Genomic DNA, 27,831 nt, shown 5'->3' on the forward strand with positions numbered 1-27,831 from the left:
CAACCACTCAGGGGTCTTAACTAGAGCTTCAGCAGTGTGGATCTGCACTCCTGGGCTGCAGCACACACCAGAGTGGTTCACGTGTTTTCTGACGTTATGAGATAGAGTGGAGAGGTGAGGCAGAGACCTGTGAGGTGGGTGGGGGTCTCCCGGGACCAGGGATTTCATCTTCCCTCTCTCCATTCAGGGCTGCTCGTGAGGGAAGAGTACCCAGAAGCAGCTGGACCTCCTCCCCCATTCTCCTTGACTGACATCTCTTGGGACCTTTCTCTCCAGACCAGAGACTGGCAGTGAGTCCGCCCTTCTGCTCAAGCCAGTACAGGCTGCTGGGGGCCGGGGGTAGCATTAGGGCTGATGGGACATAGCCATGGGCGCTGGGGATGGGGAATGGGGACAGGGAGCAGACAGCTCGAAGATGTCGGGCTTGGTTTTAGTGCCACCTGGCTGGGGTCCTATGTCTTTTCCGAGCCTCAGTTTCTCCATCTATGAAAGAGGGGGAGTTAATATTTTCTCCAAACACCTGAGTCCTTGGGAAGATAGACTCATCTACCAGATGTGAGAAGGTGTAACATATGAGCTGTATCAGTTATCTCTTGCCATGTAACAAATCACTCCAAAACTTGGTGGCTTTAAGAACATTTTTAAAAGGCCTCTGCCTTCAGCTCAGGTCATGATCCCAGGGTCCTGGGATCAAGCCCCACATCAGGTGCTCCGCTTAGCAGGGAGTCTGCTTCCCCCTCTCTCTCTGCCTGTCTACTTGTGATCTCTATCTGTCAAATAAATAAAATATTTAAAAAATTTTTAATTAATTAATTAATTAGTTAATTTGGGGTGTGGGCAGAGGGAGAGGGAGAGAGAGAATCCCAAGCAGACTCCATGCTCAGTGGGAAGCCTGATGTGGGGCTCAATCTCACAACCCTGAGATCATGACCTGGTCCGAAAATCAAGAACCAAATGTCTAGCCTACAGAGCCACCCAAGTTCCCGTAAGTTTTTTTTTTTTTTTTTTTTTTTTTTTTAATCTCACAGTTTCTTTGGGTCAGAAATACAGATGCAGCTACAGTGGATCCCCTGTCTCAGGGTCTTTCACGGACTATAATCAAAGCGCAACTAGGGAAGGACCCCTTTCCAGACCATGCATATGCTAGGACTCCGTTCCTCATGGATTGTTGACCTGAGAGCCTCAGTTACCCAGGAGCTGTGGACCAGGAGCCTCCCTCAGATCCTGTATGTGGGCTTCTCCAGAGGGAAGCTCATGACATGGACCCTTCTTCTATCAGAGTGAGGGAGCCAAAGAGATCCTGAGAGAGTGTGAATGAGCCAGAGTCACAATCTCTATATTCGATCTTCATTGACCCTGGAAGCAGCATCCCATCACATATCCTGGTGGGTTAGAAGCCGAGTCAACAAGTCCAGTCCCCACTCAAGGGGAGGGATGATACAAAGGTGTGCATAGCAAGAACAGGATCCTTGTAAGCCATTTCAACTGCCATCTAGGTCCCCCCCCCCAGGTCCCAATAATATACAGCCCTTCCATATGCCAAATACACTCATTTCCACCTGAGATCTTGAAAAGGTTCATTCCATTACAGCATCAGCTTTAAATCTACAATCTGGTTCTACAAATCAGGCTCTGGCAGGGATAAGACTCCTTGGGTGTGATTTCTTGAGCTCAGTCCCTCCCCAGCAGTAGATCTTATGAAACTAAGCTACCAGTTTTGAAACTAAGCTGCCTATTGTGAGCGCACACAACACGAAATGGTGTGGCAGACCTGGGATAAAAATGATAGACACCCCTATTCAAAAATGAGGAACGCTGGAGACACAAAGGAGTCACTGGCCCGTAGCAGTTTTGAAATCCAGCCAAGGAAATGTTGAACTTTTCCTGATTGGGTTTCAAGGCCTGGGAGTAATTCTCCATGGTTCTCAGCTCTGCCCTACAGGTACTGGTTTTCACTCCCTAACTATCCTTTTAAAAATAAATAATATAATATAATATAATATAATATAATATAATATAACAATATAATATATAAGTAAGTAGAATAAAATCACATGTGTATGCTGAGTAATATGCTTCTACTGGTAGAATTTGAGAGTCCACTAGTCTCTCCCATTTTGTACTGTCTCTGCTCCCTTTGCTAGTGCTTTTGCCGATATGGTTTTCTCAATAACTGAAGCCTAAAGAGCTTGCCCCACTAGACAACAACCACGCTCCTCTCTCCTGGGGCTCCTGCAGAGAGACAGCACCCTTAAGCTTCCTAGGGGCACTATTACCCCACTGGGGGTCTGTCAGGTGCATCCTTATCTCTTTAAAGGGTCCTCTGTGAAGCATGAATAACATGCTTTTCCTCTTTATAAGCTCCCCCCCCCTTTTTAAAAAAAAGATTTTATTTATTTGAGAAAGAGAGAGGGAGGGCACAAGTTGGGAGAGGGAGGTGAGAGAGAAGCCGGCTCCCCACTGAGCAGGAAGCCTAACGTGGGGCTCGATCCCAGTACCTGGGGGTCATGACCTGAATGGAAGGCAGATGCCCAACTGACTGAGCCACCCAGGTGCCCTATCTTCATAATCTTTTAACAAAAGGTGGTACAGTCACATCCTTGGCTACATTTTCCTAACAGTGCTCTGAAGCCATTTCTTAATGTTAGCATCTTCTGGCGCTTGGAGAAGATGAGAATTTCCAGAACTAGTAAGTCCTGCCTCTTTTATGTTTAATGGTCCTTCCTTCAATGCTTCTTTCTTCTCTAACATTTCACTACAAACAGGAAGAAACCAGGAGGCAACTTCCCTGCTTTGCTTGGAAAAACTCCTTTGCTAGATACCCATTAGTCATGGGTTCTGCTTTCCACATAACTGTCAATGACAGAGTCAAGGTCACATCTTCCTCCAGGTTCTAAGAACATGTTCCTCATGTCCTTCTGTGCTAGCTATGGCAGCATCCTCCAAGTCCAGATTTCTACTCATTATCTGTTTAAGGCAATTTAAGCCTTTTTTCTTCAAAATCCACCCACGCTCCAACCACTGCCCAGTTCCAAACAAACACCCGCATTTTTAGGTATTTGTCACAGCTGAAACCCATTCTTGGTCCCAAAATATATGTTAGTGAGCTACTGCTGCATGACAAAGCTATTGCTGCATGACAAAGCTTAGCAACTTCAAACTACATGCTTAAAAAAAGTACAAATCTGTTTTCTCCCAGTTTCTATGGGTCAGGATCCTGGGTGTAACCTGGCTGGGTCTTCTGGCTCAGGGTCCCCCTTGAGCTGTAATTAATATGTCAGCTGGGCTGTGTTCTCATATGAAGGCTCAACTGGGGAAGGATCCACTCCCATGCTCCCTTGCAGGGTAAGATTCATACAGTTCTTTGAGGACTATTGGACCGAGGGTCTCTGTTCCTCATGAGCTGTTGGCTTCTCCATGGGACAGTTCAAAACGTGGCAGCTGCTTCCACCAGGGCAAACAAGCCAAGAAGAGCCAGAGAAAGAGTGTGAATAAGACAGAAGCCACTAATCTAATCTCAAAGTGACATCCTCCCCCCCCTTTTTTTTTGTCATGTTCTTTTGATCAAAAACAAGCTGCTAAGTCCAGCCCACCCTCAGGGGGATGGCGTGGGGGTACTAATGCTGTGTAAGAATGGGGGGGGGGGCATGGGATCACGGAGAGTCCTGTCAGAAGCTTCACAATCACATAGTTACCACTACACAATTATTAAGTGTCAACATTATTAGGGTGTTTTGCTTTGTGATTTTTCAAAAGAATAAAATTGATCCTTTTTTAAAAAGATTTTATTTATGTATTTGAAAGAGGCAGAGAGCACAAGTGGGAGGAGATTCAGAGGGAGAGGGGGAAGCAGACTCCCCACCAAGCAGGGAGGCTGACCTGGGGCTCCATCCCAGGACCCTGAGATTCTGACCTGATCCAAAGTTAGAGACTTAACTGATGGAGACACCCAATCATGCCTAAAATTGATCTGGTTCTTAGTCTGCTCTGAGCTTACCAGCAGACCAGCTTGCTGGGTGACCCAACAAAAGTCACTCACCCTCTCTGGGCCTTGGTTCCTTTATCCATAAAGTGAAGGGGTTGGATTAGTTGATCCCAAAGACCCCTTCCGGCTCTGACTTGCTACTTCTATGTTATCCTTATTCCAAATATACTTTCTGCTTAGGCCTAGGGACTAAGAATCCACTGTATGCGACACAACATTTCGCTTTTTCATATTACGAGATTCACAAAAATCTTAAGACACTGCAATAAAATCAGATATTTTGAATAAGAAGAAGGTTACTAGGAAAAGGAATACAAACCTGAATGCCCCAGGGGCTACTGGAGATGCCAGAACTGCTCTTCTTCAAAGGCCTATTTTGTGATGCGTAGACTGAGGTCCCAACAGCGTGGTTCCTGATCTCAGCTCTCCTATTGGCCAAGCTGGTTCCTTTCCCTGGAGCTTGAAAGACCAGCTCTTAGAATGGACACAGTCCTCCTTCCAGGGAGGCAAACAGCCACCAGGACAAGGGGCTTGGGACAAGGCCTCCCACAGCCAGATGCCTGATGGGGGATCCCAGGGAAGCATTGGGTGGTGCAGAGCAGGGACAAGGTGGAAGGAAGAGGGTGCAGAGGCCAAGAGGAGCTCAGGGCCCCCAGGCTGTTCGAGAAAGTTCTTTGAGGCACTGGCATTGAAAGTGACCTGGGCTTTTCCAAGAGTGCAGAGTCTGCAGGCGTCCAGAAGGCAGGCCAGGGAGGATGGGGCATGGCAGCAGGGGGTCTTACTGAGTACCAGAGAGGACTGGAAACAGCTTGGAGGGCCCTCTGGTCAGGGGCTGGACAGATGGTCACAAGCGTCCCTGTAGACTGTGTGTCATCTGAGATGACCAAATGTGTTTCTTTGTCTACAGGGCTAAGCTTGGAATTACCTATCCCAGAGCAAGAGTCAATGGAGCTGGGCCACCGAGCAGGTAGGACAGGCTGACTAAGGACCAGAGCTTCTGGAAGGGTGCCATGTGGGCAGCAGGGAACAGGCCCTTCTCCTCCTCCCTCAGTCTCGCCTGGGCCTCTAGACCCACTGCGGGGCCCTGACTTCCTCTTCATTCTATTTGAAGACAGAAATCAAGGGGAGGGGAATAGTGCTGCCCACCCCCCGCCCCCATCCAGCCGGCGACTATGGCCCCAGTGTTGTGTCCCTCTGTGGGACTCAGAGGGGAAGTGTGCACTCAGAGGGCAGGGGTGAGGGAGAACCCGGTGGGGGCTGGGGCTGGCTTCCGGGGGTGGAGGGTAGAAGGTGCATGTCAGTCTTGAGTGAGCCCGGCCCACCCAGGGAGTGGTGTGGCCCAAGGAGGGATGAAGGGAGTGTTCTGGGCACAGGGAACAGTGTGGGCAAAAGACTGGAAGTGAGATGTCTGGTGCTTTGGTGCAGCCTAGGGAATATGGCCAGAAGGCAGGAGAGGCAGCTGGGCCTGATCCCCGAGGTGGGGGCTCTGCTTTCAATGCAGGGGTGACTGGGTCAGGTCAGCTCTGACAGGGGCCCCACAGTGAGTGGCCATCCAGTGAGACTGGTGGGAAATGGCTGCTGGAAGCTGTCTCCAACAACCCAAGGACCCAGGCTTATTAAACCCTTGGATCCCAGCCCTCCCAAGGAGGTTCGGATGCAGGCGCCGGGAGGGGCACACGGACCTGCAAATGTAATGGGTGGGGGATTTGGCGGGGGGGATTCTGATTAAGGGCCAAGCCGGGAAAACTGACCACGGACCATTTGAACCTCACACTAGCAAGTGAAGCTAGATTCGCTTTGCCCTTTTTCCTGCAGAAGAGCTGGGGCAGAGCTGCAGTGAGGCTCCTGGGCCACCAGGCCACACTCATTCATTCAACAAACCCTGAGCTCCAAGAGGACAGGGGTTGGCCCTTTGGTTCCCTTTCATGTCCCCAGTGCTGGGCACAGCACCTGACGTAGGTGCTCCCACAGTGTGTGAATTGGGTCAGTATCAGCCTTCGAAGCCAGGACCCGGCCAGTGAAACGCTCATCTCCCCGCAGGGTGGGCAGGGGGAGCCGGGAATTCTGCTATAATGTGCTCATGGATGAGGCAGTCGGGAGCATGGCCTGGGGAAAACCCAGATCTCTCTTGCTGGAGTCCTGAGCCTCACATCCTGTTGCACCTGGGGGGAGGCCCTTACTGTGCTGGGCCGCAAGGCCCCCGGAAGCAGGTGGAGGGACCATGGCGGAGCTGACGGATGCTGAGTGTGTCAAGTGTGTTTCAAGCCTGCCCCCTCTCTACCCTCCCCATCCTGAAAGCCTCGGGTGTGCCCAGAGGCTCCTGTTTGCTTGGCTGCCTGCTTGCTGGGGCAGCACCAGGACTGGAAGGACAGGAGGCTTTTTGGTCAGCTGAACAGGTTTTTCCCTCTGCCTTTTGTGTCGATGACAAAGGAGGAAGAATGGAAGGGCATCTGATATCCCTGGTGGGGGAGAGTGAGGAGGCAGGCGGGCTTGGATATCAGCTTTCTCTGTCTCCAGGGCCCCTGGGAAGGGTTTTCTGCAGATCCCCACTGCCACTTGGTGACCGCAGTGCAGGGTCTGGTGAGAGGGAACTAAAACCTCCAAAGGCCAGCAAGACCTGCTGCTTTCTAGCAGACTGCTCTGAAAAGGCAACCTGGGGTAATCAGAATGCTCAGCAGCAGGACTGCTGCTGAGCCCTTCCTGTTTGAAAGGGAAGTCGGGTCCAGGTCCTTGTCTGCTGCAACAGGTTGATCCCCAAGGCCCAGTGGGACTTTTGTTTGTTTGTTTGTTTTTAAGATTTTATTTATTTATTTGTGAAAGAGAAAGAGAGAATGAGAGCACAAGCCAGGGGAAGGGCAGAGAAGCAGACTCCCCGCTGAGCAGGGAGCCCGACAGGGACTCCATCCCAGGACCCCGGGATCATGACCTCAGCCGAAGGCAGATGCCCAACTGAATGAGCCACCCGGGCACCTCAGTGGGACGCTTTTTAACAGCAAGTTACAAAGCAATCCATAGAATCCAATCTCATCTAGAAACAAAAGCAAAGCAAAACCACAAACCCTTCAAGAGGCCTGGAGGAACCATCTAGAACATTTTGGAGGGCAGCTCACCAAACGTGTTTAGAGCTGTCACCTGGGTTTGAAGATGGGGAAGCAGGGGGTGAGGCCAAGGCTGTGGTGGGGGTGGGAGTAGGGGATGGGGGCAGAGGAAAGGTTCCTCTTCTGTATTTCGCACAGAAAATACCAGAAAGAATAACCAAGGAAAAATTTATACACCACCCCCCCCACCCCCGCCCTGGGTATGATCACAAGTATCGTGTTACATAAATTGAGTCTCCTGAGGCTGGTTGTCAGATACATTGTTACTTATGGGATTTAGTTACCACAGAGAGAAAACCTTTCGGGTTAGACAAAGGGTCACCCACTGTCAGATGCCGCCTGATGTCAGAGGTGTGATCATGAAAAGAAATGGCGTCTTACCCTGTCGAGGCCGTGTTCCTCTGGGTCCGCCCCCCGCAACAGCCACCCCCCCCCGCTCCCCAGCTGGCAGACGGATTCCACCTGCAGCTCCAACGCACAGGACTGTTTGGTGGGCGCTGAGGGGGATCCAGGATCCACTCACCCATGGACCCGTCTCAGTGAGACCGCCACCCGCCACCTCCCCTCCTAGAAGGGACATGAGGAGGTCTGTAGCCCACAGGGACGGAGAAAGGGAAAGTCCAGGATCGTGAGAGGGGCGTGGGGTCCTCGGCCAGGCCAGCCTGGGGTGGAGTCAGGGAGGACTTCCTGACAAGATGGCATTAGAAGGAGCTGAAGAGGGTAGGATTTTGGCTCATGGAGAAGGAAGGGTGTGCCCTCAGGTAGCAGAACCAGCCTGGGCAGACATGGGAGGTGGCCACACGGGTGGGGAGAAGGAACAGCCAGTTTGGTGGGAGCCAGGGTTGGGTGAAGAGAGGGAGGAGGCCGACAGGCTGGGAGCAAGAACCCTCTGGGGCTGGGAGTCGGGGCCAGAAGGGGAGACCCGTGGAGGTGTGAGAGCGGGGAAGTGGCTGGGGTGACACCCCCTGAATAGTGACAGTAGCAGAGGGAAGTGGGGGCTGGGCGGCAGCTCTGAAGGCAGAGAAAGACCTGGCCATCCTGCTCCATGACTTGGCCAAAAGCCAAGATGCCCGTCTGCCAGCTCCCATGGCTGTGGTTTCCTTCAGTGGGTGGCTGGGGGGTTCAAAGAAGGGAAGGGAACGAATCAGATGGAGCTAGGTCCACTAAGGCTCAGAGACCTCAAGGTCACACAGCTAGACCTCAAGGTTGCCACTCCTATTGTCTAAAACAATATGGGATGATCCCGTCTGCTGCGAGGCTTGGCAGACTGAACTAGCTTGTTCCTCTGTCTCTCCTGATTTCTCACCTGTGCTTCTGGATCCTGTGATTTCTCTCTGTCCCCGTCTCTTTGATGCAGACTGGCTGGGTCCGAGGACCCAGAGGGGTTCCTCCAGGACCAGCCAAGAGGGTCTTTGGCTTTGCACAGTATAGAAGTCAAGTGCAAGCCAAGAGGAAGTGAGAGCAGAGTTTACTGAAGACAGAAAGAGGGTGCGCAGATATGGGGTGTCTGGAAGACTCGGAAAGGAAAGGAGAGGGAGTCCCGTCTCTGCGCGGGGCTTGGGGTTTGTACTGAGGACGGTGGTCCAATGCCTGTCTTCTTAGGCATCCAGGAACAAAGATGCATGTTTCGGTTTCCCCCTAAGTCATTTACACCTGGAGCCAGGGGTCTTGGTGAGTCAGTGGTCTTGGAAAATGTTCACATCACTCCTTACATACTATCTATTGTGCTGGAAGACTCAAAAAAAAAAAAAAATTAAATCCTTGACCTTTACGAGGGCGACAGGCACTGTCTGTTCTGTAAGGCCCATCTGCGTGTGTGGGGCAGGGGAGTGGGGGGAGGGGGGAGGGGGGCCCAGGTCCTAGCAAGAGTAGAGGCAGCAAAAGGAGCAGAGGAAGCAGTTTCTCGTGGGGTCCCTTGTTTCCCTCACCTTCTTTTGCTGCTCTGGGGCTCTGGGGCTATCTCTTTCTCCTCCCCACCCCCATCACTGTCTCCCTTCCCACTCCGCATTGTGCACTTGTCTGTCTGCCTCCCTCCCTCTCTGCCCCTGTTCAGGTACAACCACTTTGCCCAGGGCCCATCTGAATAGCAAGGAAGACCAGCAGGACACGGAACCCTGGAGAGCTGCCCCCAGCCCTTTGGATACCTCCAAGTTCAAGTACCAGGCCCCAGTCTCCCCACAGCAGACCCTGCACCGGGAAGGCAGCTCCCTAAGGCAGGTCCACCCGGAGGAGGTCTGGACTCCACCCCCATCCATCATCAGCAGCAACCGCCTGTCCTCGGGGATGGACCCACAGCGTGGGTCCCCAAGGAGGGGAGGCTATAGACCCTCCTCGAGGGAGAGCAGGGCTCAGCCGAACCAGGGGCTGAAGGAAGGCCCCAACACAGGAGCCCAGGGCCCGAGAAGCAGCATCATTCCTGACAACATTCGTCACAAGTTTGGGAGCAACGTGGTGGATGACCTTGTCTCAGAGGAACAGGTATCTGTGCTGGCACAGGGGCTGGGAACAGAAGGAAGGTTATACATTGAGACTTACAGGGACCCCTCCCCACCCCTGCCAGGGAGCCTGCTCTTGAGCACAGAGCTCTACAATAGTATCATTAGAGAGGAGCATTGACTATGCCCTTGCTAGGTGCCAGGCAGAGCAAGTCTTCACAGAAAATGATTCATTTGATCTTCCCCATGAGGAAGGTATTATTAACACCATCCTATGGATAAGGAGCCCCAGGCTTAGAGGGGTTCAGTGAATTAAACCCATCCAGCTCTATGGGATAAGGATCCAAGCTGCGCCAACATATTCTGGGTGCCTGGCCCTTACTGACTTTCCAATTATAAGTCTGCTGTTGGACTAGATGCTTTTTACTTGAGCAAGTCTCCTAAAGGAGATGCTGCTGACTAGGGATCAGAAGACTTGGGTTTGAATCCTGGCTCTGCCCCCTGGATGCTGGACGACTTTGGGTAATTCACTTCCCCTCTCTGGGATCTTGTCTCTATCTATGTAAATGAGGCCTTTGGACTAGATTAGGCTGACAAATCAATGGCATGCATATCCCAGCTTTCCAAGTCTGTGTGCATGGCAGACATCACTAGTCGATGCCAGCATCTTTCCCCCCACCAGATGAGTGATTCCACAGAGTTACTACTGATCACCTGAAAGTTGAGATAAAAATTCCTATTTCTGGTCAAATGCTAGGAGGTCTTCCTGTTCTGGCATTTTGAGACATTCTGTCAAATCATCATCTCAACCTCATAGTGACTATGTTTTACACTAGGCCAGGCTCAAGATAGAGCTTCTTTCTGAACATACAGTACAACAGAGGTTCAAAGAGGGGACGTGATCAGCTTGGGGTCACCCTGAGCAAGTGGAATTTCCAGGATCACAAAGGCTGTGGGCAGGGTCCCCCTCGACTTTGTCATCTTAAGGTGTGGTGACCACACCCGCCTGCTAATTTGGGAGGCCACCATCCTGAATGTCCTGTCCTCCTTGGAAGAACTTATCGAAGTTTGAGCCTGGCTCTGTGGTCACAATCTCCTCCTGCTGTCTCAGCTTTGGCAGCTGTAATTTCTCTCTCTGGCCTGGGCTGTCCTGGGCTTGAATTGAGAGATCTATTTTTTTTTTATTTTATTTTATTTTTTTTTTTTTAAATTTTATTTATTGATTTGACAGAGACACAGCAAGAGAGGAACACAAGCAGGGGGAGTGGGAGAGGGAGAAGCAGGCTTCCTGCTGAGCAGAGAGCCCGATGCAGGGCTCGATCCCAGGACCTGGGGATCATGCCCTGAGTCGAAGGCAGATGCTTAATGACTGAGCCACCCAGGTGCCCCGATATTTGTTTTTTCTATCTAGCTTTGACACATCACAGGTGTCCCTGAGCCAGTGACTATCAGAGCAGGAAGCTACTTCAAAGACCATCCAATTCTGCCCCCATCCCCATTTTACAAGTAGGGAAAGCCCAGAGAGGCCCAGAGAGGCCCAATGTTAGCTGCTGCATTATCGTAGAACTGGGACTTGAACCCTGGTTTCCTGGCTCCTAGGCCTGGGCTCAGTCACTCTGAGCCTCCCAGATCCCTCGTTGGTACAGGAAGGAGTAGGCCCCAGTGAAATCTCAGGAGCCCAGAGCTGACTTGGGGGATGACTCAGTTCTAGAGGCAAGCGGGTCTCTGCGGTTCACCAGCTATGGCCACACGTGCATCCTGCCCCAAGGCCCAGCTTCCTCATTTATAAAATGGCAGGGATAATATTACCTTATGAGGACCTCTTCTGATAGGTATACAGTAGGCGCTCAAAGCAGGGAGGAGGTTCTATGATGGTGATCCTCCTCAGCGCCCGTGTGGGAGATGGGGTGGTATGAGGGGTGGAGGGTCTTCAGCTCTCCCAGCTCCCCAGCCCTGGGCCTGGCTCAAGGCTTCAGGGCAGGGGTGGGGTAGGGGGTGGTGAGGACGGGTGAGAGGGAGGAGGAGTTGGAGGGGAGATAGGGGGCTGATCCTGCTTCTCTATCCCTTGTCTCTTCTCCCTGGTTGGCTGTGCAGGCTCGAAGGGCCATCAGTGAGGTCTTTGAGGGCCAGCAGAGGGCAAACTCATGGCCCAGCAGGACCCAGAGTTCCGTGGAAATGACCTCCATCTTCTCAGACTACTATGACCTGGGCTACAACATGCGATCAAACCTGTTTCAAGGTCAGGCCAAAGGGCAGGAGTGGGGGCTGTCAGCACCTGTGGTCCCCAAACCACACGTTCCTAGATCCCTATGGGGTCTGAGACCCAGGACGCATTCCTGGTGACGGGGAACACTCATTGTGTGGCCACCAAGGGCACTCTCTGGGCCCTGTGCCTTGTGCCGGGAATGGTAGGCCCTGGGCAAATCCGTTCCCACTGTGCAGATGATCGATCCCAGCTGGCAGATGGCTCCTCACTCCCCAGGTACCTCTGGTGTCCTAGTCTGCCAGAGGGAGGCCCCAGGCACCCCTGAACTGGGTGCCACAGTCACAATATCAGTCTTCCTAGGTTCAAAGTGCAGCGCTCCTGCTTCCTGGGTGTGGCCTCGGGCAGGATCCTTCCCCTCTCAGGGCCTCAGTCACCTTCCTGGCACCGTGGGGACAGTAACTGTGGCCCTCACTGGGTCATTGACAGGACTCTGAAATGCCACTTGAGGGCACTTGGCTTGGGGTTTGAAACAAGCAGCCAGCAGGCCATTGTTTCGCCTTCCTGGAGCCATGCTGGCACGGCCTGGGGAGAAGGGAGGGTTGGAGCTTCGGACGTCAGTGTACAGTGTTTCCTGAGGGTCAGCCGTCATCCTGTTTCTTCGGGGCTATTAGCTCCATTTCACGGGCTCATTGGAAACAGTTTGCTCAAGACCTCTAGGTACCAGGAAGTTTATCAGAGCTCAAATCCGGTTTTCTCCTGCCTCCGAAGCCCCAGAGTTTTTCCTCGGCTTCGGGTCACCTCCCCAGCAATGACCCTGTTCCCGTAGTGGTTTACTGGCCGGCTCAGCTGGAGGTCCACAGCCGGCTCCCAGGGACTTCTCTCGGCCCCCACGTTCAAGTCTCTCCTCATTGCCAAACATGACTTTATTCTGGTCCCCTTCTTCCTTCCTTCCATCCCACCAGGCCCTGTCTCATGACCCCAGGGCCTGGCAGACCTCCTCACCGGGCTCAGATCCCCGTCACCCAAGGAACCAGACAGCCACGGGAAGCCTTTCTGGCTTTTTCTTTGAGCCTGGAGAAGGGGAGGTGCTGGAAAGGGAGAGAGAAGACAGCCCAGATTGTCTTTTGTTCTGGGCCTTGGGGTTCCTGCCTTCCACTGGCCTCCGTAATAATCATCACCCGAGGGTGTGCACAGCTTCATACAGTAACTTCTACCCAAACATAAAAGAATTATCTAAAAGTCATCTGTGCACGTTTTGCCAATCTGAGAGAGACAACCTTGGCAGCTGGGCCTGGGGGTGGTGCTGGAACCAGCGCAAACCGGCCTGCACCCACCTGCTTACAAGAACCCATTGTTAAATTTGCCCTGACGGATGGGTGTGGCATTGGCCACGGTAGCATTTATACCCGAGACATTGACAAGCACCATGAATTCGGGCTGCATTCGGCCTTAGCGTCGCTGGGCTTCACCCAGGCCTCCCTCTTGCTTCTACTCAACCCCTCAGCCTTGCGCTTGCTGATCCATGCTGTGGCTGAGCCAGAGAGGAAATCAGACCGGAGGTGGGCTCAGTGGGGGAGGTGGCAGAGAGTCTCCTTCCTTGGCGGGGTGGGGAAGCCAGGGGAGAAGGGCCCTGTTGGTGAAAAGACCCCTTCTAGTTGCCGTAGGGTATAGCTGTGGGGGGAGGGGGGCTGGGGTAGAAATGGGGAGAACAGGGAGGAGTGGACTGCAAAAATGCAGGTGGGAGAGATGATGGTGGCTTGTCGAGGCAGGAAGGAGGGGGCCCTGCACAGCTCTGGAGGCATCATCGCGCAATATGGCGGCCCAGGGAAGTAGCGGCGCAGTAGGATTCTGGGTATTTGTGTAAGCTGGAGGAGAGAATACGCTAGTAAATGGGTTTGGGGTGTATGAGAGAGGAATTAAGGTCGATTTCAAGGTTTTTGACCTGAAAGACGGGGAGGATGGAGTTGCTCTTTCCACTGCGAGAAGGTTCCAGGGAGAGTGGGATGAAGAAATCCGATCCCACACTGAGTCATGAAGAGCATCTTTTATATAGTCTTCTGAAGGATTTAGTTTTGCTTTTCACATTTAAGCCTTTAATCCACCCGGAGTCGATTTCTGTTGTCAGTGAGAAGCAGGGATTCCTGTATAATTCCTCCTTTATGTGGATTACCGATGATCTCAGAAGCTTTTTTACTGGGTAGTTTCAGCCCTTCCCCCAGGGACCCACAGTGGGATCACTGGTATTCACCCAGTTCCCATGTGCGCAGGGGTCAGTTTCCAGGCTCTCCCTTCTGCCCATTGGCCGACTATTGTGCTTTTAGTGACCAAGTAGGAGAGGTGGTCTGGTATCTGGTTGGACAGATATCCACCCACCTGTCCACCACCACCACTGGTGAATGTTTGACTGTTTGAGGTCTCTGACTCTTCCATACAGATTTTATTTTTATTTTTTCTTTATTTGAGAGAAAGAGAGACAGAAAGAGGCAGACTTCCTGCTGGATGCTGGGCTGGGTCCAAGGACCCAGAGATCATGATCTGAGAAGAAGGCTGACGCTTACCTGACTGAGCCACCCAGGTGCCCCCCCTTTTCCATAGAGATTTTAGAACTGCTTGTCAATATCTACCAAACAAAACAAAAACCCTGTAGAGATTTTAATTGGAAGTTTGTTGAATCTACAGCTCAAATGAGGGGCAATGATCGGTTTTATGATAAGGAATTTCCAATCCACAAATATGATGGGTAGACCCACTAATTTAAATCTTCCTTCAGTATCTGTAAATTACATTTTATCATTTTTTTTTTCCTATAAGGACTATGCAGTTTTTCTTTGTTCGGTTTCTTTCTTTAATTTTTTGTCTAAATTTTAGTGAACATACAGTGAAATATTGGTGTCAGGAGTAGAATTCAGTGTATCGTCACTTACATACCCCAGCCAGTACAACAGCTCATCACAACAAGTACCCTCTTTAATACCTGTCACCCATCTGACTCATCCCCCACCCCCTCCCTCCACCAATCTTTAGTTTACTCTCTATCGTTGAGAGTCTCTTATGGTTTGTTTCCCCTCTCCTTCCCCCTGCTTCCCATGTGTTCATCTGTCTTGTTTCTTAAATTCCATACATGAATGAAATTACATGGTATCCATACATGGTTTCCATACATGGAAATTACATGAAATTACATGGTCTTTCTCTGACTGACTTATTTTGCTTAGCATCATACCCTCTAGCTCCATCCACATCACTGCAAATGGCAGGATTTCATTCTTTTTGGGTGGCTGAGTAATATTCCTTTATATATACACCACATCTTCCTGATCCATTCATCAGTCAATGGACATTTGGGCTCCCCCCATAATCTGGCTATTGATAGATTATGCTGCTATAAACATCAAGGTGCATGTACCCCTTCAAATCTGTATTTTTTGCATTCTTTGGGTAAATACCTGGTAGTGCATTTGTTAGGTTGTAGGTTAGTTCTATTACTAGATTTTGAGGAACCTCCATACTGTTTTCCAGAGTGGCTGTACCAGTTTGCATTCCCACCAACAGTGTAAGAGGGTTCCCCTGTCTACACATCCCTGGCAACACCTGGTGTCTCTTGTATTGTTAATTTTAGCCACTCTGACATAGTAAGGTGATATCCCATCGTGGTTTTGACTAGTATTTCCCTGATGCTGACTGATGTTGAGCATCTTTTCATGTGTCTATTAGCCATCTGATGTCTTCTTTAGGAAAGTGTCTATTCATGTCTTCTCCCCGTTTCTTAACTGGGTTATTTGTTTTTGGGGTGTTGAGTTTGATAAGTTCTTTATCGATTTAGGATACTAACCTTTTATTGGACATATCGTTTGGGAATATTTTCTCCCATTCTGTAGGCTGGCTTATAGTCTTGCTGATTATTTCCTCTATTGTGCAAAAGCTTATCTTGATGGAAGTCCCAATAGTTCATTTTTGCTTTTGTTTCCATTGCCTCTGGTGATGTCGGTAAGAGGTTGCTACAGCTGAGGTCAAAGAGGTTGTTGCCTGAATTTTCTTCTAGAATTTTGATGGTTTTCAGTCTCACATTTAGGTCTTTCGTCCACTTAGAATTAATTTTTGTGTATAGTGTAAGTGAGTGGTCCAATTTCATTCTTCTGCACGTTGCTGTCCAGGTTTCCCAGCACCATCTGTTGAAGAGACTATTTTTTTTTCCCCCCACTGGACATTCTTTCCTGCTTTGTTGAAGGTTAGTTGGCCATACAGTTTTGGGACCATTTCTGGGTTCTCTATTCTGTTCCATTGGTTCATGTGTTTGATTTTGTGCCAGTACCACACTGTCTTGATGACTACAGCTTTGTAATAGAGGTTGAGGTCCAGAATCGTGATGTTTCCAGTTTTATTTTTCTTTTTCAGAATTGTTTTAGCTATTCAAGGTCTTTTTTCATTCCATGTAAATTTTAAGATTGTTTGGTCTAGCTCTGTGAAAAATGGTGGTATTTTGATAGGGATTTCATTAAATGTGTAGATCGCTTTGGGTAGAATACATGTTTTAACAATGTTCTTCCAATCCATGAGCATGGAATGCTTTTCCATTTCTTTGTGCCCTCTTCAATTTCATAAGTGTTTTGTAGTTTTCAGAGTACAGATCTTTTACCTCTTTAGTTAGGTTTATTCCTAGGTATCTTATTGGTTTTGGTGCAATTGCAAATGGGATCAATTCCTTGATTTCTTTTTCTGCTGCTTCATTACTGGTATATAGAAATGCAACAGATGTCAGTACATTGATTTTATATGCTGTGACTTTGCCGAATTCTTGAACTAGCTCTAGCAATTTTTTTGTGGACTCCTTTGGCTTTTCTAGAGTATCATGTTGTCTACAAATAGTGAAAGTTTGACTTCTTCCTTGCTGATTTGGATGTCTTCTATTTCTTTTTGTTGTCTTATTGCTGAAGCTAAGACTTCCAGTAGTAGGTTAAATGGTAATGGTGGGAATGGATATCCTGTCTTGTTCCTGACTATAGGGGAAAGGCTCTCAGTTTTTTCCCATTGAGAATAATATTAACTTTGGGTCTTTTGTATATGGCCTTTATGATGTTGAGGTATGTTCCACCTATGCCTACTTTGTTGAGTTGTTGAGGGTGTTTTTAAAAAATATATTTATTTATTTGACAGACAGAGATCACAAGTAGGCAGAGAGGCAGACGGGGGGTGGTGGAAGCAGACTCCCTGCTGAGCAGAGAGCCGGATGTGGGGCTTGATCTCAGGACCCTAAGATCATGACCTGCGCTGAGGCAGAGGCTTAACCCATTGAGCCACCCAGGTTCCCCAAGTAGTTGAGGGTTTTTTATCAAGAATGGATGCTGTATTTTGTCAAATGCTTTTTCTGCACCTATTGACAGGATCGTATATTTCTTATCATTTTTATCTTATTAATGTGTATCTCATTGATTGATTTGTGAATATTGAACCAACCCTGTAGCTCAGGAATAAATCCCACTTGATCATCATGAATAATTATTTTAATGTCCTGTTGAATTCGATTTGCTAGAATTTTACTGAGAGGTTTGCAGCCATGTTCATCAAGGATATTAGGCTGTAATTCTATTTTTAGTGGAGTCTGTCTAGTTTTGGAATCAAGATAATGCCGGCTTTGTAGAAGAGTTTGGAACTTTTCCTTCCATTTCTATTTTTTGGAACGGTTTGAGAAGAAGAACTCTTCTTTAAATGTCTGGCAGAATTCCCCTGGGAAGCTATCTGGCCCAGGACTTTTGCTTGTTGGGAAATTTTTCATTACTGATTCAATTTCTTTGCTGGTATAGGTTTGTTCAAATTTTCTCCTCCTTGTTTCAGTTTTGGTAGTTTGGAAGTTTCTAAGAATTCATCCATTTTTTTCCAGATTACCCAGTTTGTTGACATATAATTTTTCATAGTATTCTCTTGTAATTGTTCATATTTCTGGGGCATCAGTTGTGATCTTTCCTCTTTCATTCATAATTTTGTATTTGGGTACTTTCTATTTTCTTTTTGATGAGTCTGGCTAGGGGTTTATCAATTTTATTAAGTCTTTCAAAGAATCAGCTTCTAGTTTCATTGATCAGTTCTACTGTTTTGTTGTTTCTATACCCTTTATTTCTGCTCTAATCTCATCTTCTATTGATTTTAGGTTTTATTTGCTGCTCCTTTTCTAGTTCCCTTAGGTGTAAGGTTGTGTATTTGAGAAACTTCTTTCTCCTTCCTCTTCTTCCTCTTCCTCTTCCTCCTCCCCTTCTTCTTCTTCTTCTTTTCTTTTTTTGAGACATTTCTTTCTTCTTGAGGAAGGCCTCTATTACAATATACTACCCTCTTAGGACTTCCTTTGCTGCACATCAAAGGTTTCAGACTGTCATGTTTTCATTTTCATGTGCTTCCATGTATTTTCTTTTTATTCTTTACTTTCCCAGTTAACACATTCATTCTTTAGTAGGATATTTTTTAACCTCCATGTATTTTAATTTTTTCTTGTAGTTGACTTCAAGTTTCATAGCATTGTCTAAAAATATGCGTAGTATGAACTCAATCTTTTTGTAGTTGTTGAGGGCGGATTTGTGACCCAGTGTGAGATCTATTCTGGAGAATGTTCCATGTGCACTCAAAAAGAATGTGTGCTCTGCTGTCTTAGGATGAAATGTTCTGAATATCTGTTAAGTCCATCTGGTCCAGTGTGTCATACCTTGTTAATTTCCTTGTTGATTTTCTGCTTAGATGATCTGTCCATTGTTGTAAGTGGGGCGTAAAGTCCCCTACTATTATTGCATGATTATCAATGAGTTTCTTTATGTTTATTATTAATTGATTTATATATTTGCTTATATATTTATATATATGTTTATATATTTGATTTATATATTTGTTTATTATTAATTGATTTATATATATCCTCCCAAGTTTGGGGCATAAATATTTACAATTGTTACATCTTCTTGATGGATAGACCCATTAACTATGATGTAACACCCTTTTTTATCTCTTATTACAGTCTTTGTTTTAAAATCTAGTTTGTGGGGACCTGGATGGCTCAGTTGGTTAAGTGTCTGACTCTTGGTTTCAGTGCAAGTCATGATCTCAGGGTCATGAGATCAACCCCTGCATCAGGCTACACACTCAGTGTGGAGTCTGCTTAAGATTCTCTCCCTTCCTCCCACATATACTCGCTTTCTCTCTCTAAAATAAATTTTAAAAAATAAAATCTAGTTTGTCTGATATAAGTGTGGCTACTCTGGCTTTCTTTTGATGTCCATTAGCGTGATGGATGGTTCTTCAAAGATTCACTTTCAATCTGCAGGTGTCTCTTTAAGTCCTAAATGAGTCCCTTGTAGGCAGCATATACATGGATCTTGTTTTTTTGACCCATTCTAATACTCTATGTCTTTTGATTGGAGCATTTAGTCCATTTACATTCAGAGCAACTATTGAAAGATATGAATTTAGTGCCATTGTGTTACCTGTTGGGTTGGTGTTTTTGGTGATGTTCCCTGGTTCTTTCTAGTCTTTGTTGCTTTTGGTCTTTTTTTCTCCATTCAAAGAGTCCCCCTTAAAATTTCTTGCAGGGTGGCTTAATGGTCACGAACTCCTTTAGTTTTTATTTGTCTGAAAAGCTCTTTTTCTCTCCTTCTGTTCCGAATGACAGCCTTGCTGGATAAAGAATTCTTGGCTGCATATCTTTCCCATTCAGCACTTTGAATATATCCTACCGCTACCTTCTGACCTGAGAAGTTTCTGTGGACAGATCTGTTATGAACTTGATCTGTCTTTCCTTGTAGGTTAAGGATTTTTTTTTCCCCTAGCTGCTTTCAGGATTCCTCCCTTGTCTGTGTATTTTGTGAATTTGATTATGACATGCCTTGGAAGTGGCCAACTTTTGTTGAATTTAATGGGAGTTCTCTGTGCTTCTTGGATTTTAATATCTGTGTCCATCCCTTGATTAGGAAAGTTTTCAACTCTAATTTGTTAGAATAAACCTTCTGCCCCTTTTTCTCTCTCTCCATCTTCTGCAACTCTTATGATATAAATGTTATTACGTTTTAATAAGTCACTGAGTTCCCTAAGTCTGACTTCGTGGTCCATTACCTTTCTTTTCCTCTTCTTTTCAGCTTCATTATTTTCCATAATTTCATCTTCTATATCACTGACTCATTTGTCTGACTCATTCATCTGCTTCATCCATCCTCGTTTTTATGGCATCCATAAAATGCATCTCGGTTATAGCATTTTTAATTTCAGCCTGACTGTATTTTAGTTCCTTTATCTCTGCAGTAGGGATTCTCCAGTGTCTTCTACAATTTTTTCAAGCCTGACTAATATCCTTATAATCATTGTTTTAAATTCTGGTTCAGGCATCTTACTTATATCTGCATTAAATCCCTGGCCATGAGTACTACTTCCTATTCTTTTTTCAAGGGGGTTAATTTCTCCATCTTGTCATTTTGTCCAGAAAAGAAAAGGAGAAAAAACAAACAAACAAACAAACAAACAACAAAACAAAAAAGCAAAAAAACCCCTAGATCCTAGGTGTTTTGGTCTGCTTGTTAAAAGATCTAGATCCAAAAGTAAATAAAATAAAATCACTAACAATTTTAAAAAATAATAAAATTTAAAAAGCAATTGAAAAAATAAGGAAGCAAATGAAAAAATAGTAATAAAAAACAAAGAATAAAAATTAAAAGGCAGCTAGATCCTCTTTCCCCTAGAGCTGAAGCTTTGCAGCCGCCATCAGCAGTTGACTTGGTGCCAACGAGTTGTTTGTGCTTGTCTTCTGTGGGAGGGGCCCGCTGACTCTCAGGCTTGTTTGGGAGGAAGTGCGACTCCGGAGCCCAGGGCTCAATGTAAACAGTTCCAGTCTTCACCAGGAGGCGCTGTTTGACTCCCTGAAGGCTTCGAGCCCTCAAGGTGGGATGGGATGAACATGTCCCCCAGGTTGCTAGTCCCCGAGCTGAAACTTTGCACGCCCGTCCTTCACGGAGCCCTCACCGAAGAGCGCTCAATCACTCTTGGCTCCCCAGTTTCCATCAGAACTCTGTGTTCATCCTGCTTCTGTCTGAGCTGTTTCATGTCAGGCAAGAGATGGGTTTCCCCAGGGGCCGGTCCTCATGGGCCTTTGCCATCTGCTGACCCATCCCAGGAAAGCCGTTGCAGGACCCCACAGCGCTGCAACTTTATGGCAACGTGGAGCGGAAGGGCAGAGCCTAGACTGCTGCTCCCTGGTTTCCTGCTCCTGTGCCCGGGATCATTACAGCGCTTAGGCAAGGCTCATTCTTCCTGTGACCCCAGGGATCCCCAGACCACCCTGTCACTGCTGGGACTCTGCCCCACAACACCGCCTGAGCCCCTTTAAGCCAGGCACGTCCCCCACGGTAGCGGACTTCTCAAAGTTCTGATTTTAAAAAATCTAGATTTTAAAAGATTAGGCTTATACTACTGATAATACTTTGTGGTAGCCTCGTTGGGGGGTCGGGGGACGGGCTCCCAGCCCACGGCAGTCTTCAGCTTGTCTCCTCCCAGCCAACTCTCCTCCTTCCAAAGCGCGGTCGCTTTTCTACTTGTAGACTTGCAGTTTCTGTTCTCAGACTTCGGATTGACTTCTCCCGTGCTCGGAATGATTGGGTGACCATCGAGCGGTGTTGGAGGGAGGAGCTAAGCTTAGGGTCCCCCTACTCTCCAGCGGTCTTAAACTCCTATGTTAGTTTTTTGTGGTTTTTGTTTGTTTGTTTTGTTTTTTGTTTTGCTTTTGCTGCTTCTTACAAATGGTGTATTTTTAAAAATGACATTTTAATGATTTTTTTCCTTTGATCTGTTGATGTGGTAAATTTATATTAGCCAATTTTCTAATAAAACCAAATTTATCAACCTGCATTTAAACAAGTGTAGATGCATTCTCTTTTTAAATTGTGAAAACTGTTGGGGTACCTGGTAGTGCAAGTGCCTTTGGTTCTTGGTTTCAGCTCAGGTCATCAGCTCAGGGTCATGAGATCGAGCCCCATGTGAAGCTCCACGCTCAGTGCAGAGTCTGCTTGAGATTTTCTCTCCCTCTCCCTCTTCTCCTCCCAGTCGTGCTCACTCTCTCTCTAAAATAAATAAAAATCTTAAAAAATCTTTAAAAAATTAATTGTGAAAACTATCATCCATGTAGAAGAGTATGTATAATTTATGTGTGCAGTTTATTTATTTTTTTAAAGGATTTACTTATTTTGAGAGCATGCATGCACAAGTGCAGGGAGGGGCAGAAGGAGAGCGAGGGAGAGAATCTCAAGCAGACTCCCCACTGAGCTTGGAGCCCCAAGTGGGATTCGATCTCATGACCTGAGCCAAAGTCAAGAGTTGGATGCTCAACCGACTGAGCCACCCAGGTGCCCCAACTATGTGTGCTATTTACAGCATAATAGTAATAGCTCCCTCTCCTGCCACCTGTCAGGTTTAGGTCAGATTTCACAGCCCCTTGAGCACAGTCCCTTGCGCACTTCTCCTGCTGCAATATCTGCCTTTTGCTAACAGTTCCTCTGCTTGTCTTTATAGTGGGACCCCTACATGTGAGCCCCTAAGCAATGTTAAATAGACCAATCTGGATGGACCTCACAGAGAAGGTGACATTTGAGTGAAGACCTATAGGAGGGGAGCAGGTCAGCCAATGGATTGCTGGGGAAGAGTGGTCAGGCAGAGGGACCATGACCATGCTGGGTACACTGGCTCTTCCTGGGAGCCATTGTAGAATTTTATACGTTTCAAAGGATCCATCTGGCTGTTATATTGTGAGCTTGGACAGAAGAACACAGTGGGCATGATTAGTAGCAGGGAGATCAGATGAAGGTAGGATTTTCATGTAAATGGCTCCAGGCTGGTCCTCTCTCCACCAGTCCACACCTGGGCTTTGGAACACCTTTGTACTTTGTAGAAGGAGGGCTGGCCTGTGCATTCTCTCTGCCCTGCCATCTTGGGCCAGTGCCTTTTGCTCCAAGTCTGGGCACCCACCCAAAATCTTGGGCTCTACATCAAGCTCCTAGGTAACCCTACTGTGGAGCCTCTAATTCGATTTAACATAAGAGGTGGGTCCCATCTTGGCTGGGACAATGGGGGAGGAGCAATGACTCAGCCAAACAAGTCCTCTCAGAAATATTCTAGCCAGTTTCCCAAATCAGAACATCTCATACTCAATGCTGGTGAATCCTTCATCAGATTTTTAGAAGCCTACTTGGAATTTCCATGGAGAAATCTAGAGGAGTGGGCTTCACAGCTTGCTTTCTGATCTCTGTTATGCTTGGGTTTTCACTCCAAGTTCCTTTTGTTTTCTTTTTTCTTTCCTTATTTAAATTCTAGTTAGTTAACATATAGTATAGTATTAGTTTCAAAGGTAAAATTTAGTGATTCATCAGTTGCGTAGAATACCAAGTGCTCATCACATCATGTGCCCTCCTGAATGCTCATCACCCGGTTACCCCATCACCATCCCCCTTCCTTCCAGCAACCCTCAGTTTGTTTCCTAGAGTTCGGCATCGATTATGGTTTGTCTTCCTCTCAATTTTCATCTTATTTTATTTTTCCTTCCCTTCCCTGGTATTCATCCGTTTGGTTCTTACATTCCACATATGAATGAAATCATATGGTATTTGTTTTTCTCTGACTTATTTCACTTAGCATACTACCCTCTAAGTCCATCCACGTCATTGCAAATGGCAATATTTCATCCTTTTTGATGGCTGAGTAATACTCCCTTGGATAAACACCTTTTAAAAAAAGATTTTATTTTATTTTATTTTAATTTTATTTATTTATTTGACAGAGAGAGAGATCACAAGTAGACTGAGAGGCAGGCAGAGAGAGAGGAAGGCAGAGAGAGAGGAAGGGAAGTAGGCTCCCCGCTGAGCAGAGAGCCCGATGCAGGGCTTGATCCCAGGACCCAGGGATCACGACCTGAGCTGAAGGCAGAGGCTTAACCCACCGAGCCACCCAGGTGCCCCTAAAGATTTTATTTTTAAGTAATGTCTACACCCAACATGGGGCTCGAACTCACAACCCAGAGATCAAGAATCCCTCATTCTACTGACTGAGCCAGCCATGTGCCCCCTCAGTCTAAATTTCTTTCCTCCTTCCTTCCTTCTTTTCTTCCTTCTTTTTCTTTCTTTCTTTCTTTCTTTCTTTCTTTCTTTCTTTCTAAGATTTTATTTGAGAGAGAGAGCAAGCACAAGCAGGGGGAGGGGCAGAGGAAGAAGCAGACTACCTGCCAAGTGTGGAGCCTAACACAGGGCATGATCTCAGGACCCTGGCATCATGACCTGAGCCGAAGTCAAATGTTTAACCAACTGAGCTATGCAGGTGCCCCTCAAATTTCTAACTTAACATTCTGTCATCTAAGTATTGAAAGCCATAAATGCCAAACAATGGAAATTGCTCTAAAACGGTGGATTTCTAGCTGGATGGTGTTTGCATTAGTGAAAGTGGCTTGTCATGCTTCTCTCCTTTGAAATTGCTAGAGACTTGCTTTATAGCTCAGCGGACAATTTTTGTAGATATTCAATATGTATTTGAAAATAATCTATTGCATTTGGAGTTCCATGTTTGTCTAATAGAGAAGGCTTGTTAAATATTTCTATGCACTGAGGTTATGGACATTGGGGAGGGTATGTGTTATGGTGAGTGCTGTGAAATGTGTAAACCTGGCAATTCACAGACCTGTACCCCTGGGGCTAATAATACAATTAAAAAAAAAAAAGTATTCCTATGCATGTCTTCTAAGGCCTTGTTAATTTTCTTTGCTTGATCTATTAATTACTAAAGATGTATCTTTAGATCTTTCCCGATGACAGCAGCTTTGTCAATTTCTCCTTATAGCTCTGGCAATTTTGCTATATCTATTTTAAGCCATTTACATTTAATAAGATTATTCTAATGCAGCAAGTTCAGAACTATTACATCACCTGAATGAATTATGGTAGTTTTTATTTATCTCATATTTTTATCTCACAATGCCTTTGCCTTACAGTCTATTTGCCTGATATCAACAAAACGTGACCAGAGTGCTTTTGGTCAGTATGGGCTTGGCATATCTTTTTCTGTACTTCCATGTTTATCCTTTCTCTGTGTCCTTTTGTTTTAAGTTTGTTTTACATACTGTATATTTAGAAAATATCTTCTGTAGCCTGATCGTGTGCTTTTCATCAATGGGGATTAGTCTATTTATATTTACACTAATCCCCCAATACATTTGGAATTACTTCTATGACTTTATTTTGTTTTCTGTTGGTGCTGCTTTTTTTCTCCTTCCTTGTTTTGCATTTGAGTGAAGTTTCTTTTTTTCTTTCTTTCTTTTTTTTTTTTTTTCCACTTTGTGTCTTTAATCTCTCTAATTTTTAGTGGTTACCTTTGACATTTTTACACGCATAGCTAATACATTCTAAAGTTGAACAAGATATTTAGGCTTTCCTGAATAATGTGAGGACACTTACAAGCTTCAGCTTTATTCTTTCTGCCACCATCTCAGCTTACATGTTATTATTTTACAGAATTTTAATTCTACAGCAGCAAAGTAATTTAAGCTGTGGATTCTGGGTACACAGGGTCTGGCTTTGGGCCCTCAATCTTTCACTTACCAGCTGTGTGACTTTAGACAAGTAACTCAACTTTTCTGTGTTTCCATGACTTCAACAGTAAGAGGGGGATAATAATCATACTTCTCAGGGTTATTGAGAAGTTCCCATGAGCAAGTTCTATCAGGCTCTGAGAATGTGCTTGGTGCACTGTAAATCTTCAAAGATGGTTAGAGATCATCGTCATTATTTTGCCCCATAACTTATAACCCACGTGTATTATGTATAATTTCTGTATATAGATATATATTGATATAAATATACATCAAGGTATGGCCACTTTAAAGATTTCTTTGTTTCTGGTATTTTAAGTTTTACTTGGATGTACCTAGCTAAATAATTCTTTTTACATATGCTGATTGGGAAGCTGATTCTTGAATCTGAGAATTCATATATTACACCAATTCTGGAAAAATTCCCACTATGATTATTGTTTCAAATGCCGCCTCTCTGGTTTCTCCCGTCTCACCTTCAGAACTCCACTTACACATGTATCAGAACTTCATCTTAGCGTTTTCATATTTTCTCCATTTTTTCCCTCCTCTGTGCTGCATTTTGGTTAATCTCTTTTTTTTTTTTTTTTTTTTTCTTAAGCAGGCTCCATGCCTAGTGTGGAGCCCAGTGAAGGCCTTGAACTCATGACCCTGAGATCAAGACCTGAGCTGAGATCAAGAGCTGGATGTTTAATCAGCCACCCAGGTGTTCCCCCCGGAACCCCCAGCTAGTTACTTTAGCTATATCTTCCATTTGACCACCTTTTTCTTAGTTGCACCTAATCTGCTATTTTCCTTGTCCCCTAAATTTGCTTTTAAACATTCCGATGCCAATTTACAAACTTAAAAGAAGAGAGAATAATTTAATGACCATTATGTTGCATTTGTAACCCAACTTCAGCAATGGCCAGTCTTATTCTATCTTTTCTCCCATCCACCCACCTGCCCACCCCTCCTTATTTCAAAGTAAATCCCAGACCCCTTATCATCCATTGAACTTATTTTCCGATTATTATAGGTTTTGTTTCAGAAATCCCATTTACTTTTACTAATTTGTTCTTTCTGGGTAATTTCTTCTTCTTCTTCTTTTTTAAGATTTTATTTATTTACTTGACAGAGATCACAAGTAGCAGAGAGGCAGGCAGAGGGAGAGAGGGAGAAGCAGGCTCCATGTTGAGCAGAGAGCCCGATGCAGGACTCAATCTCAGGACCCTGAGACCATGACCTGAGCCAAAGGCAGAGGCTTAACCCACTGAGCCACCCAGGCGCCCCTGGGTAACTTCTTATTCTTTATTGATACTTTTATTCTCTCTTTCGTGACTTAAAACACTAAATACACTTATATTCCATAACTGATCATTTGAATCCTTGCTGTCTTTTGGGATTTGGTTCTCTGATATTTCTGCTGACTCTTGACCTTGATAACTTATTTCTTTGTGTGTGTATTTTAACTGTACACATAGAAATGCATTTTCTTTGAATTTAAATTTTAGTTAACATACAATGCAATATAGAAATAAATTTTCTTTTTTTAAAAAAGATTTTATTTATTTAATTGAGAGAGAGAGAGACAGAGATAGCGAGAGAGCATGAGCAGGCAGGTTTTCCGCTAAGCAGGGAACCCAACGTGGAGCTTAATCCCAGGACCCTGAGATCATGACCTGAGTCGAAGGCAGACTCTTAACTGACAGAGCTACCCAGGTGTACCTAGAAATAAATTTTCTGAAAATAAAAGATATTATTTGTTCTGGGCCAGGTGCTCCAGCAAATTTCCAGCCATGTAATCTTCCCAATCTTACAAGAAAATTTTATTCCTTTGAATAGATGAAGAGACCAAAGCTTTGAGAGGTTAAATACTTGCCTGAGGCCACACTGTTTACAAATGCCAGAGCTGGTGTTTGAACCCAGGCCTGCCTCCCCACAGCCCTGCCCTCCCACAAGCCACCATCCCTCGGGGAAACTGACACCCAGGTATGAATCCTTGAGTGTCTGACCTCCGTTGACTTGGGGCTTCTGGGGATTTCTTCATGGGGTTCCACAGGGGCCCCCGAGGAGACGAAGAGCCTCATGAAGGCCTCCTACACCCCTGAGGTGATTGAGAAATCAGTGAGGGACATAGAGCACTGGCATGGCAGGAAGACGGATGATCTAGGTACGTGGTGGTGCTGGGCTGTGGGAGGTGGGTGCTCCCCTACCCAGGCTGAATGTGTTGGCCCCAAGGTGCAGAGAGAAACCAGAGCAGCGGGTAGAGCTCTGGGCTGGGCCTGGGAGAGACATGGGTCACCACTGGGAACCAGACACTCCAGAAGTCCACTGGGTGATCTAGGATGGCTCCTTCCCTGCTCTCTGCAGGACGGTGGCACCAGAAAAACGCGATGAATATGAACTTACAGAAAGCACTGGATGAGAAATTTGGAGAAAAGAGCAAAAGCAGGAGCTCGAAGTCCTAGATACGACTGGGAAGAGTCGCCCTCCGCTCAGAGCGAGTACCAATAATAAAAACACACATCTGAATGTTA

The 27,831-nt window shown here is 46.3% G+C and overlaps 1 protein-coding gene across 2 annotated transcripts; it reads left to right on the forward strand.

The window, feature by feature from the left end:
- Nucleotides 1-27,831, forward strand: TEX33 (testis expressed 33). 2 transcript variants are annotated; one of them, XM_004743158.3, is made up of 7 exons: nucleotides 1-114; nucleotides 188-290; nucleotides 4,893-4,952; nucleotides 9,137-9,561; nucleotides 11,613-11,757; nucleotides 27,354-27,464; nucleotides 27,665-27,831. In XM_004743158.3, the coding sequence occupies exons 3-7, from the start codon at nucleotides 4,931-4,933 to the stop codon at nucleotides 27,760-27,762; spliced, it is 801 nt and encodes a 266-aa protein (XP_004743215.2). In that variant the 5' UTR covers nucleotides 1-114; nucleotides 188-290; nucleotides 4,893-4,930; the 3' UTR covers nucleotides 27,763-27,831. The 2 variants fall into 2 exon arrangements, with proteins under 2 accessions (XP_004743215.2, XP_044939849.1); XM_045083914.1 differs by lacking the exons at nucleotides 1-114; nucleotides 188-290; nucleotides 4,893-4,952 and adding an exon at nucleotides 7,565-7,669.

Source organism: Mustela putorius, unplaced genomic scaffold (genome assembly GCF_011764305.1).
Source record: "Mustela putorius furo isolate JIRA1106 unplaced genomic scaffold, ASM1176430v1.1 tig00000738_pilon_pilon_pilon, whole genome shotgun sequence".
Classification (NCBI taxonomy): domain Eukaryota; kingdom Metazoa; phylum Chordata; class Mammalia; order Carnivora; family Mustelidae; genus Mustela; species Mustela putorius.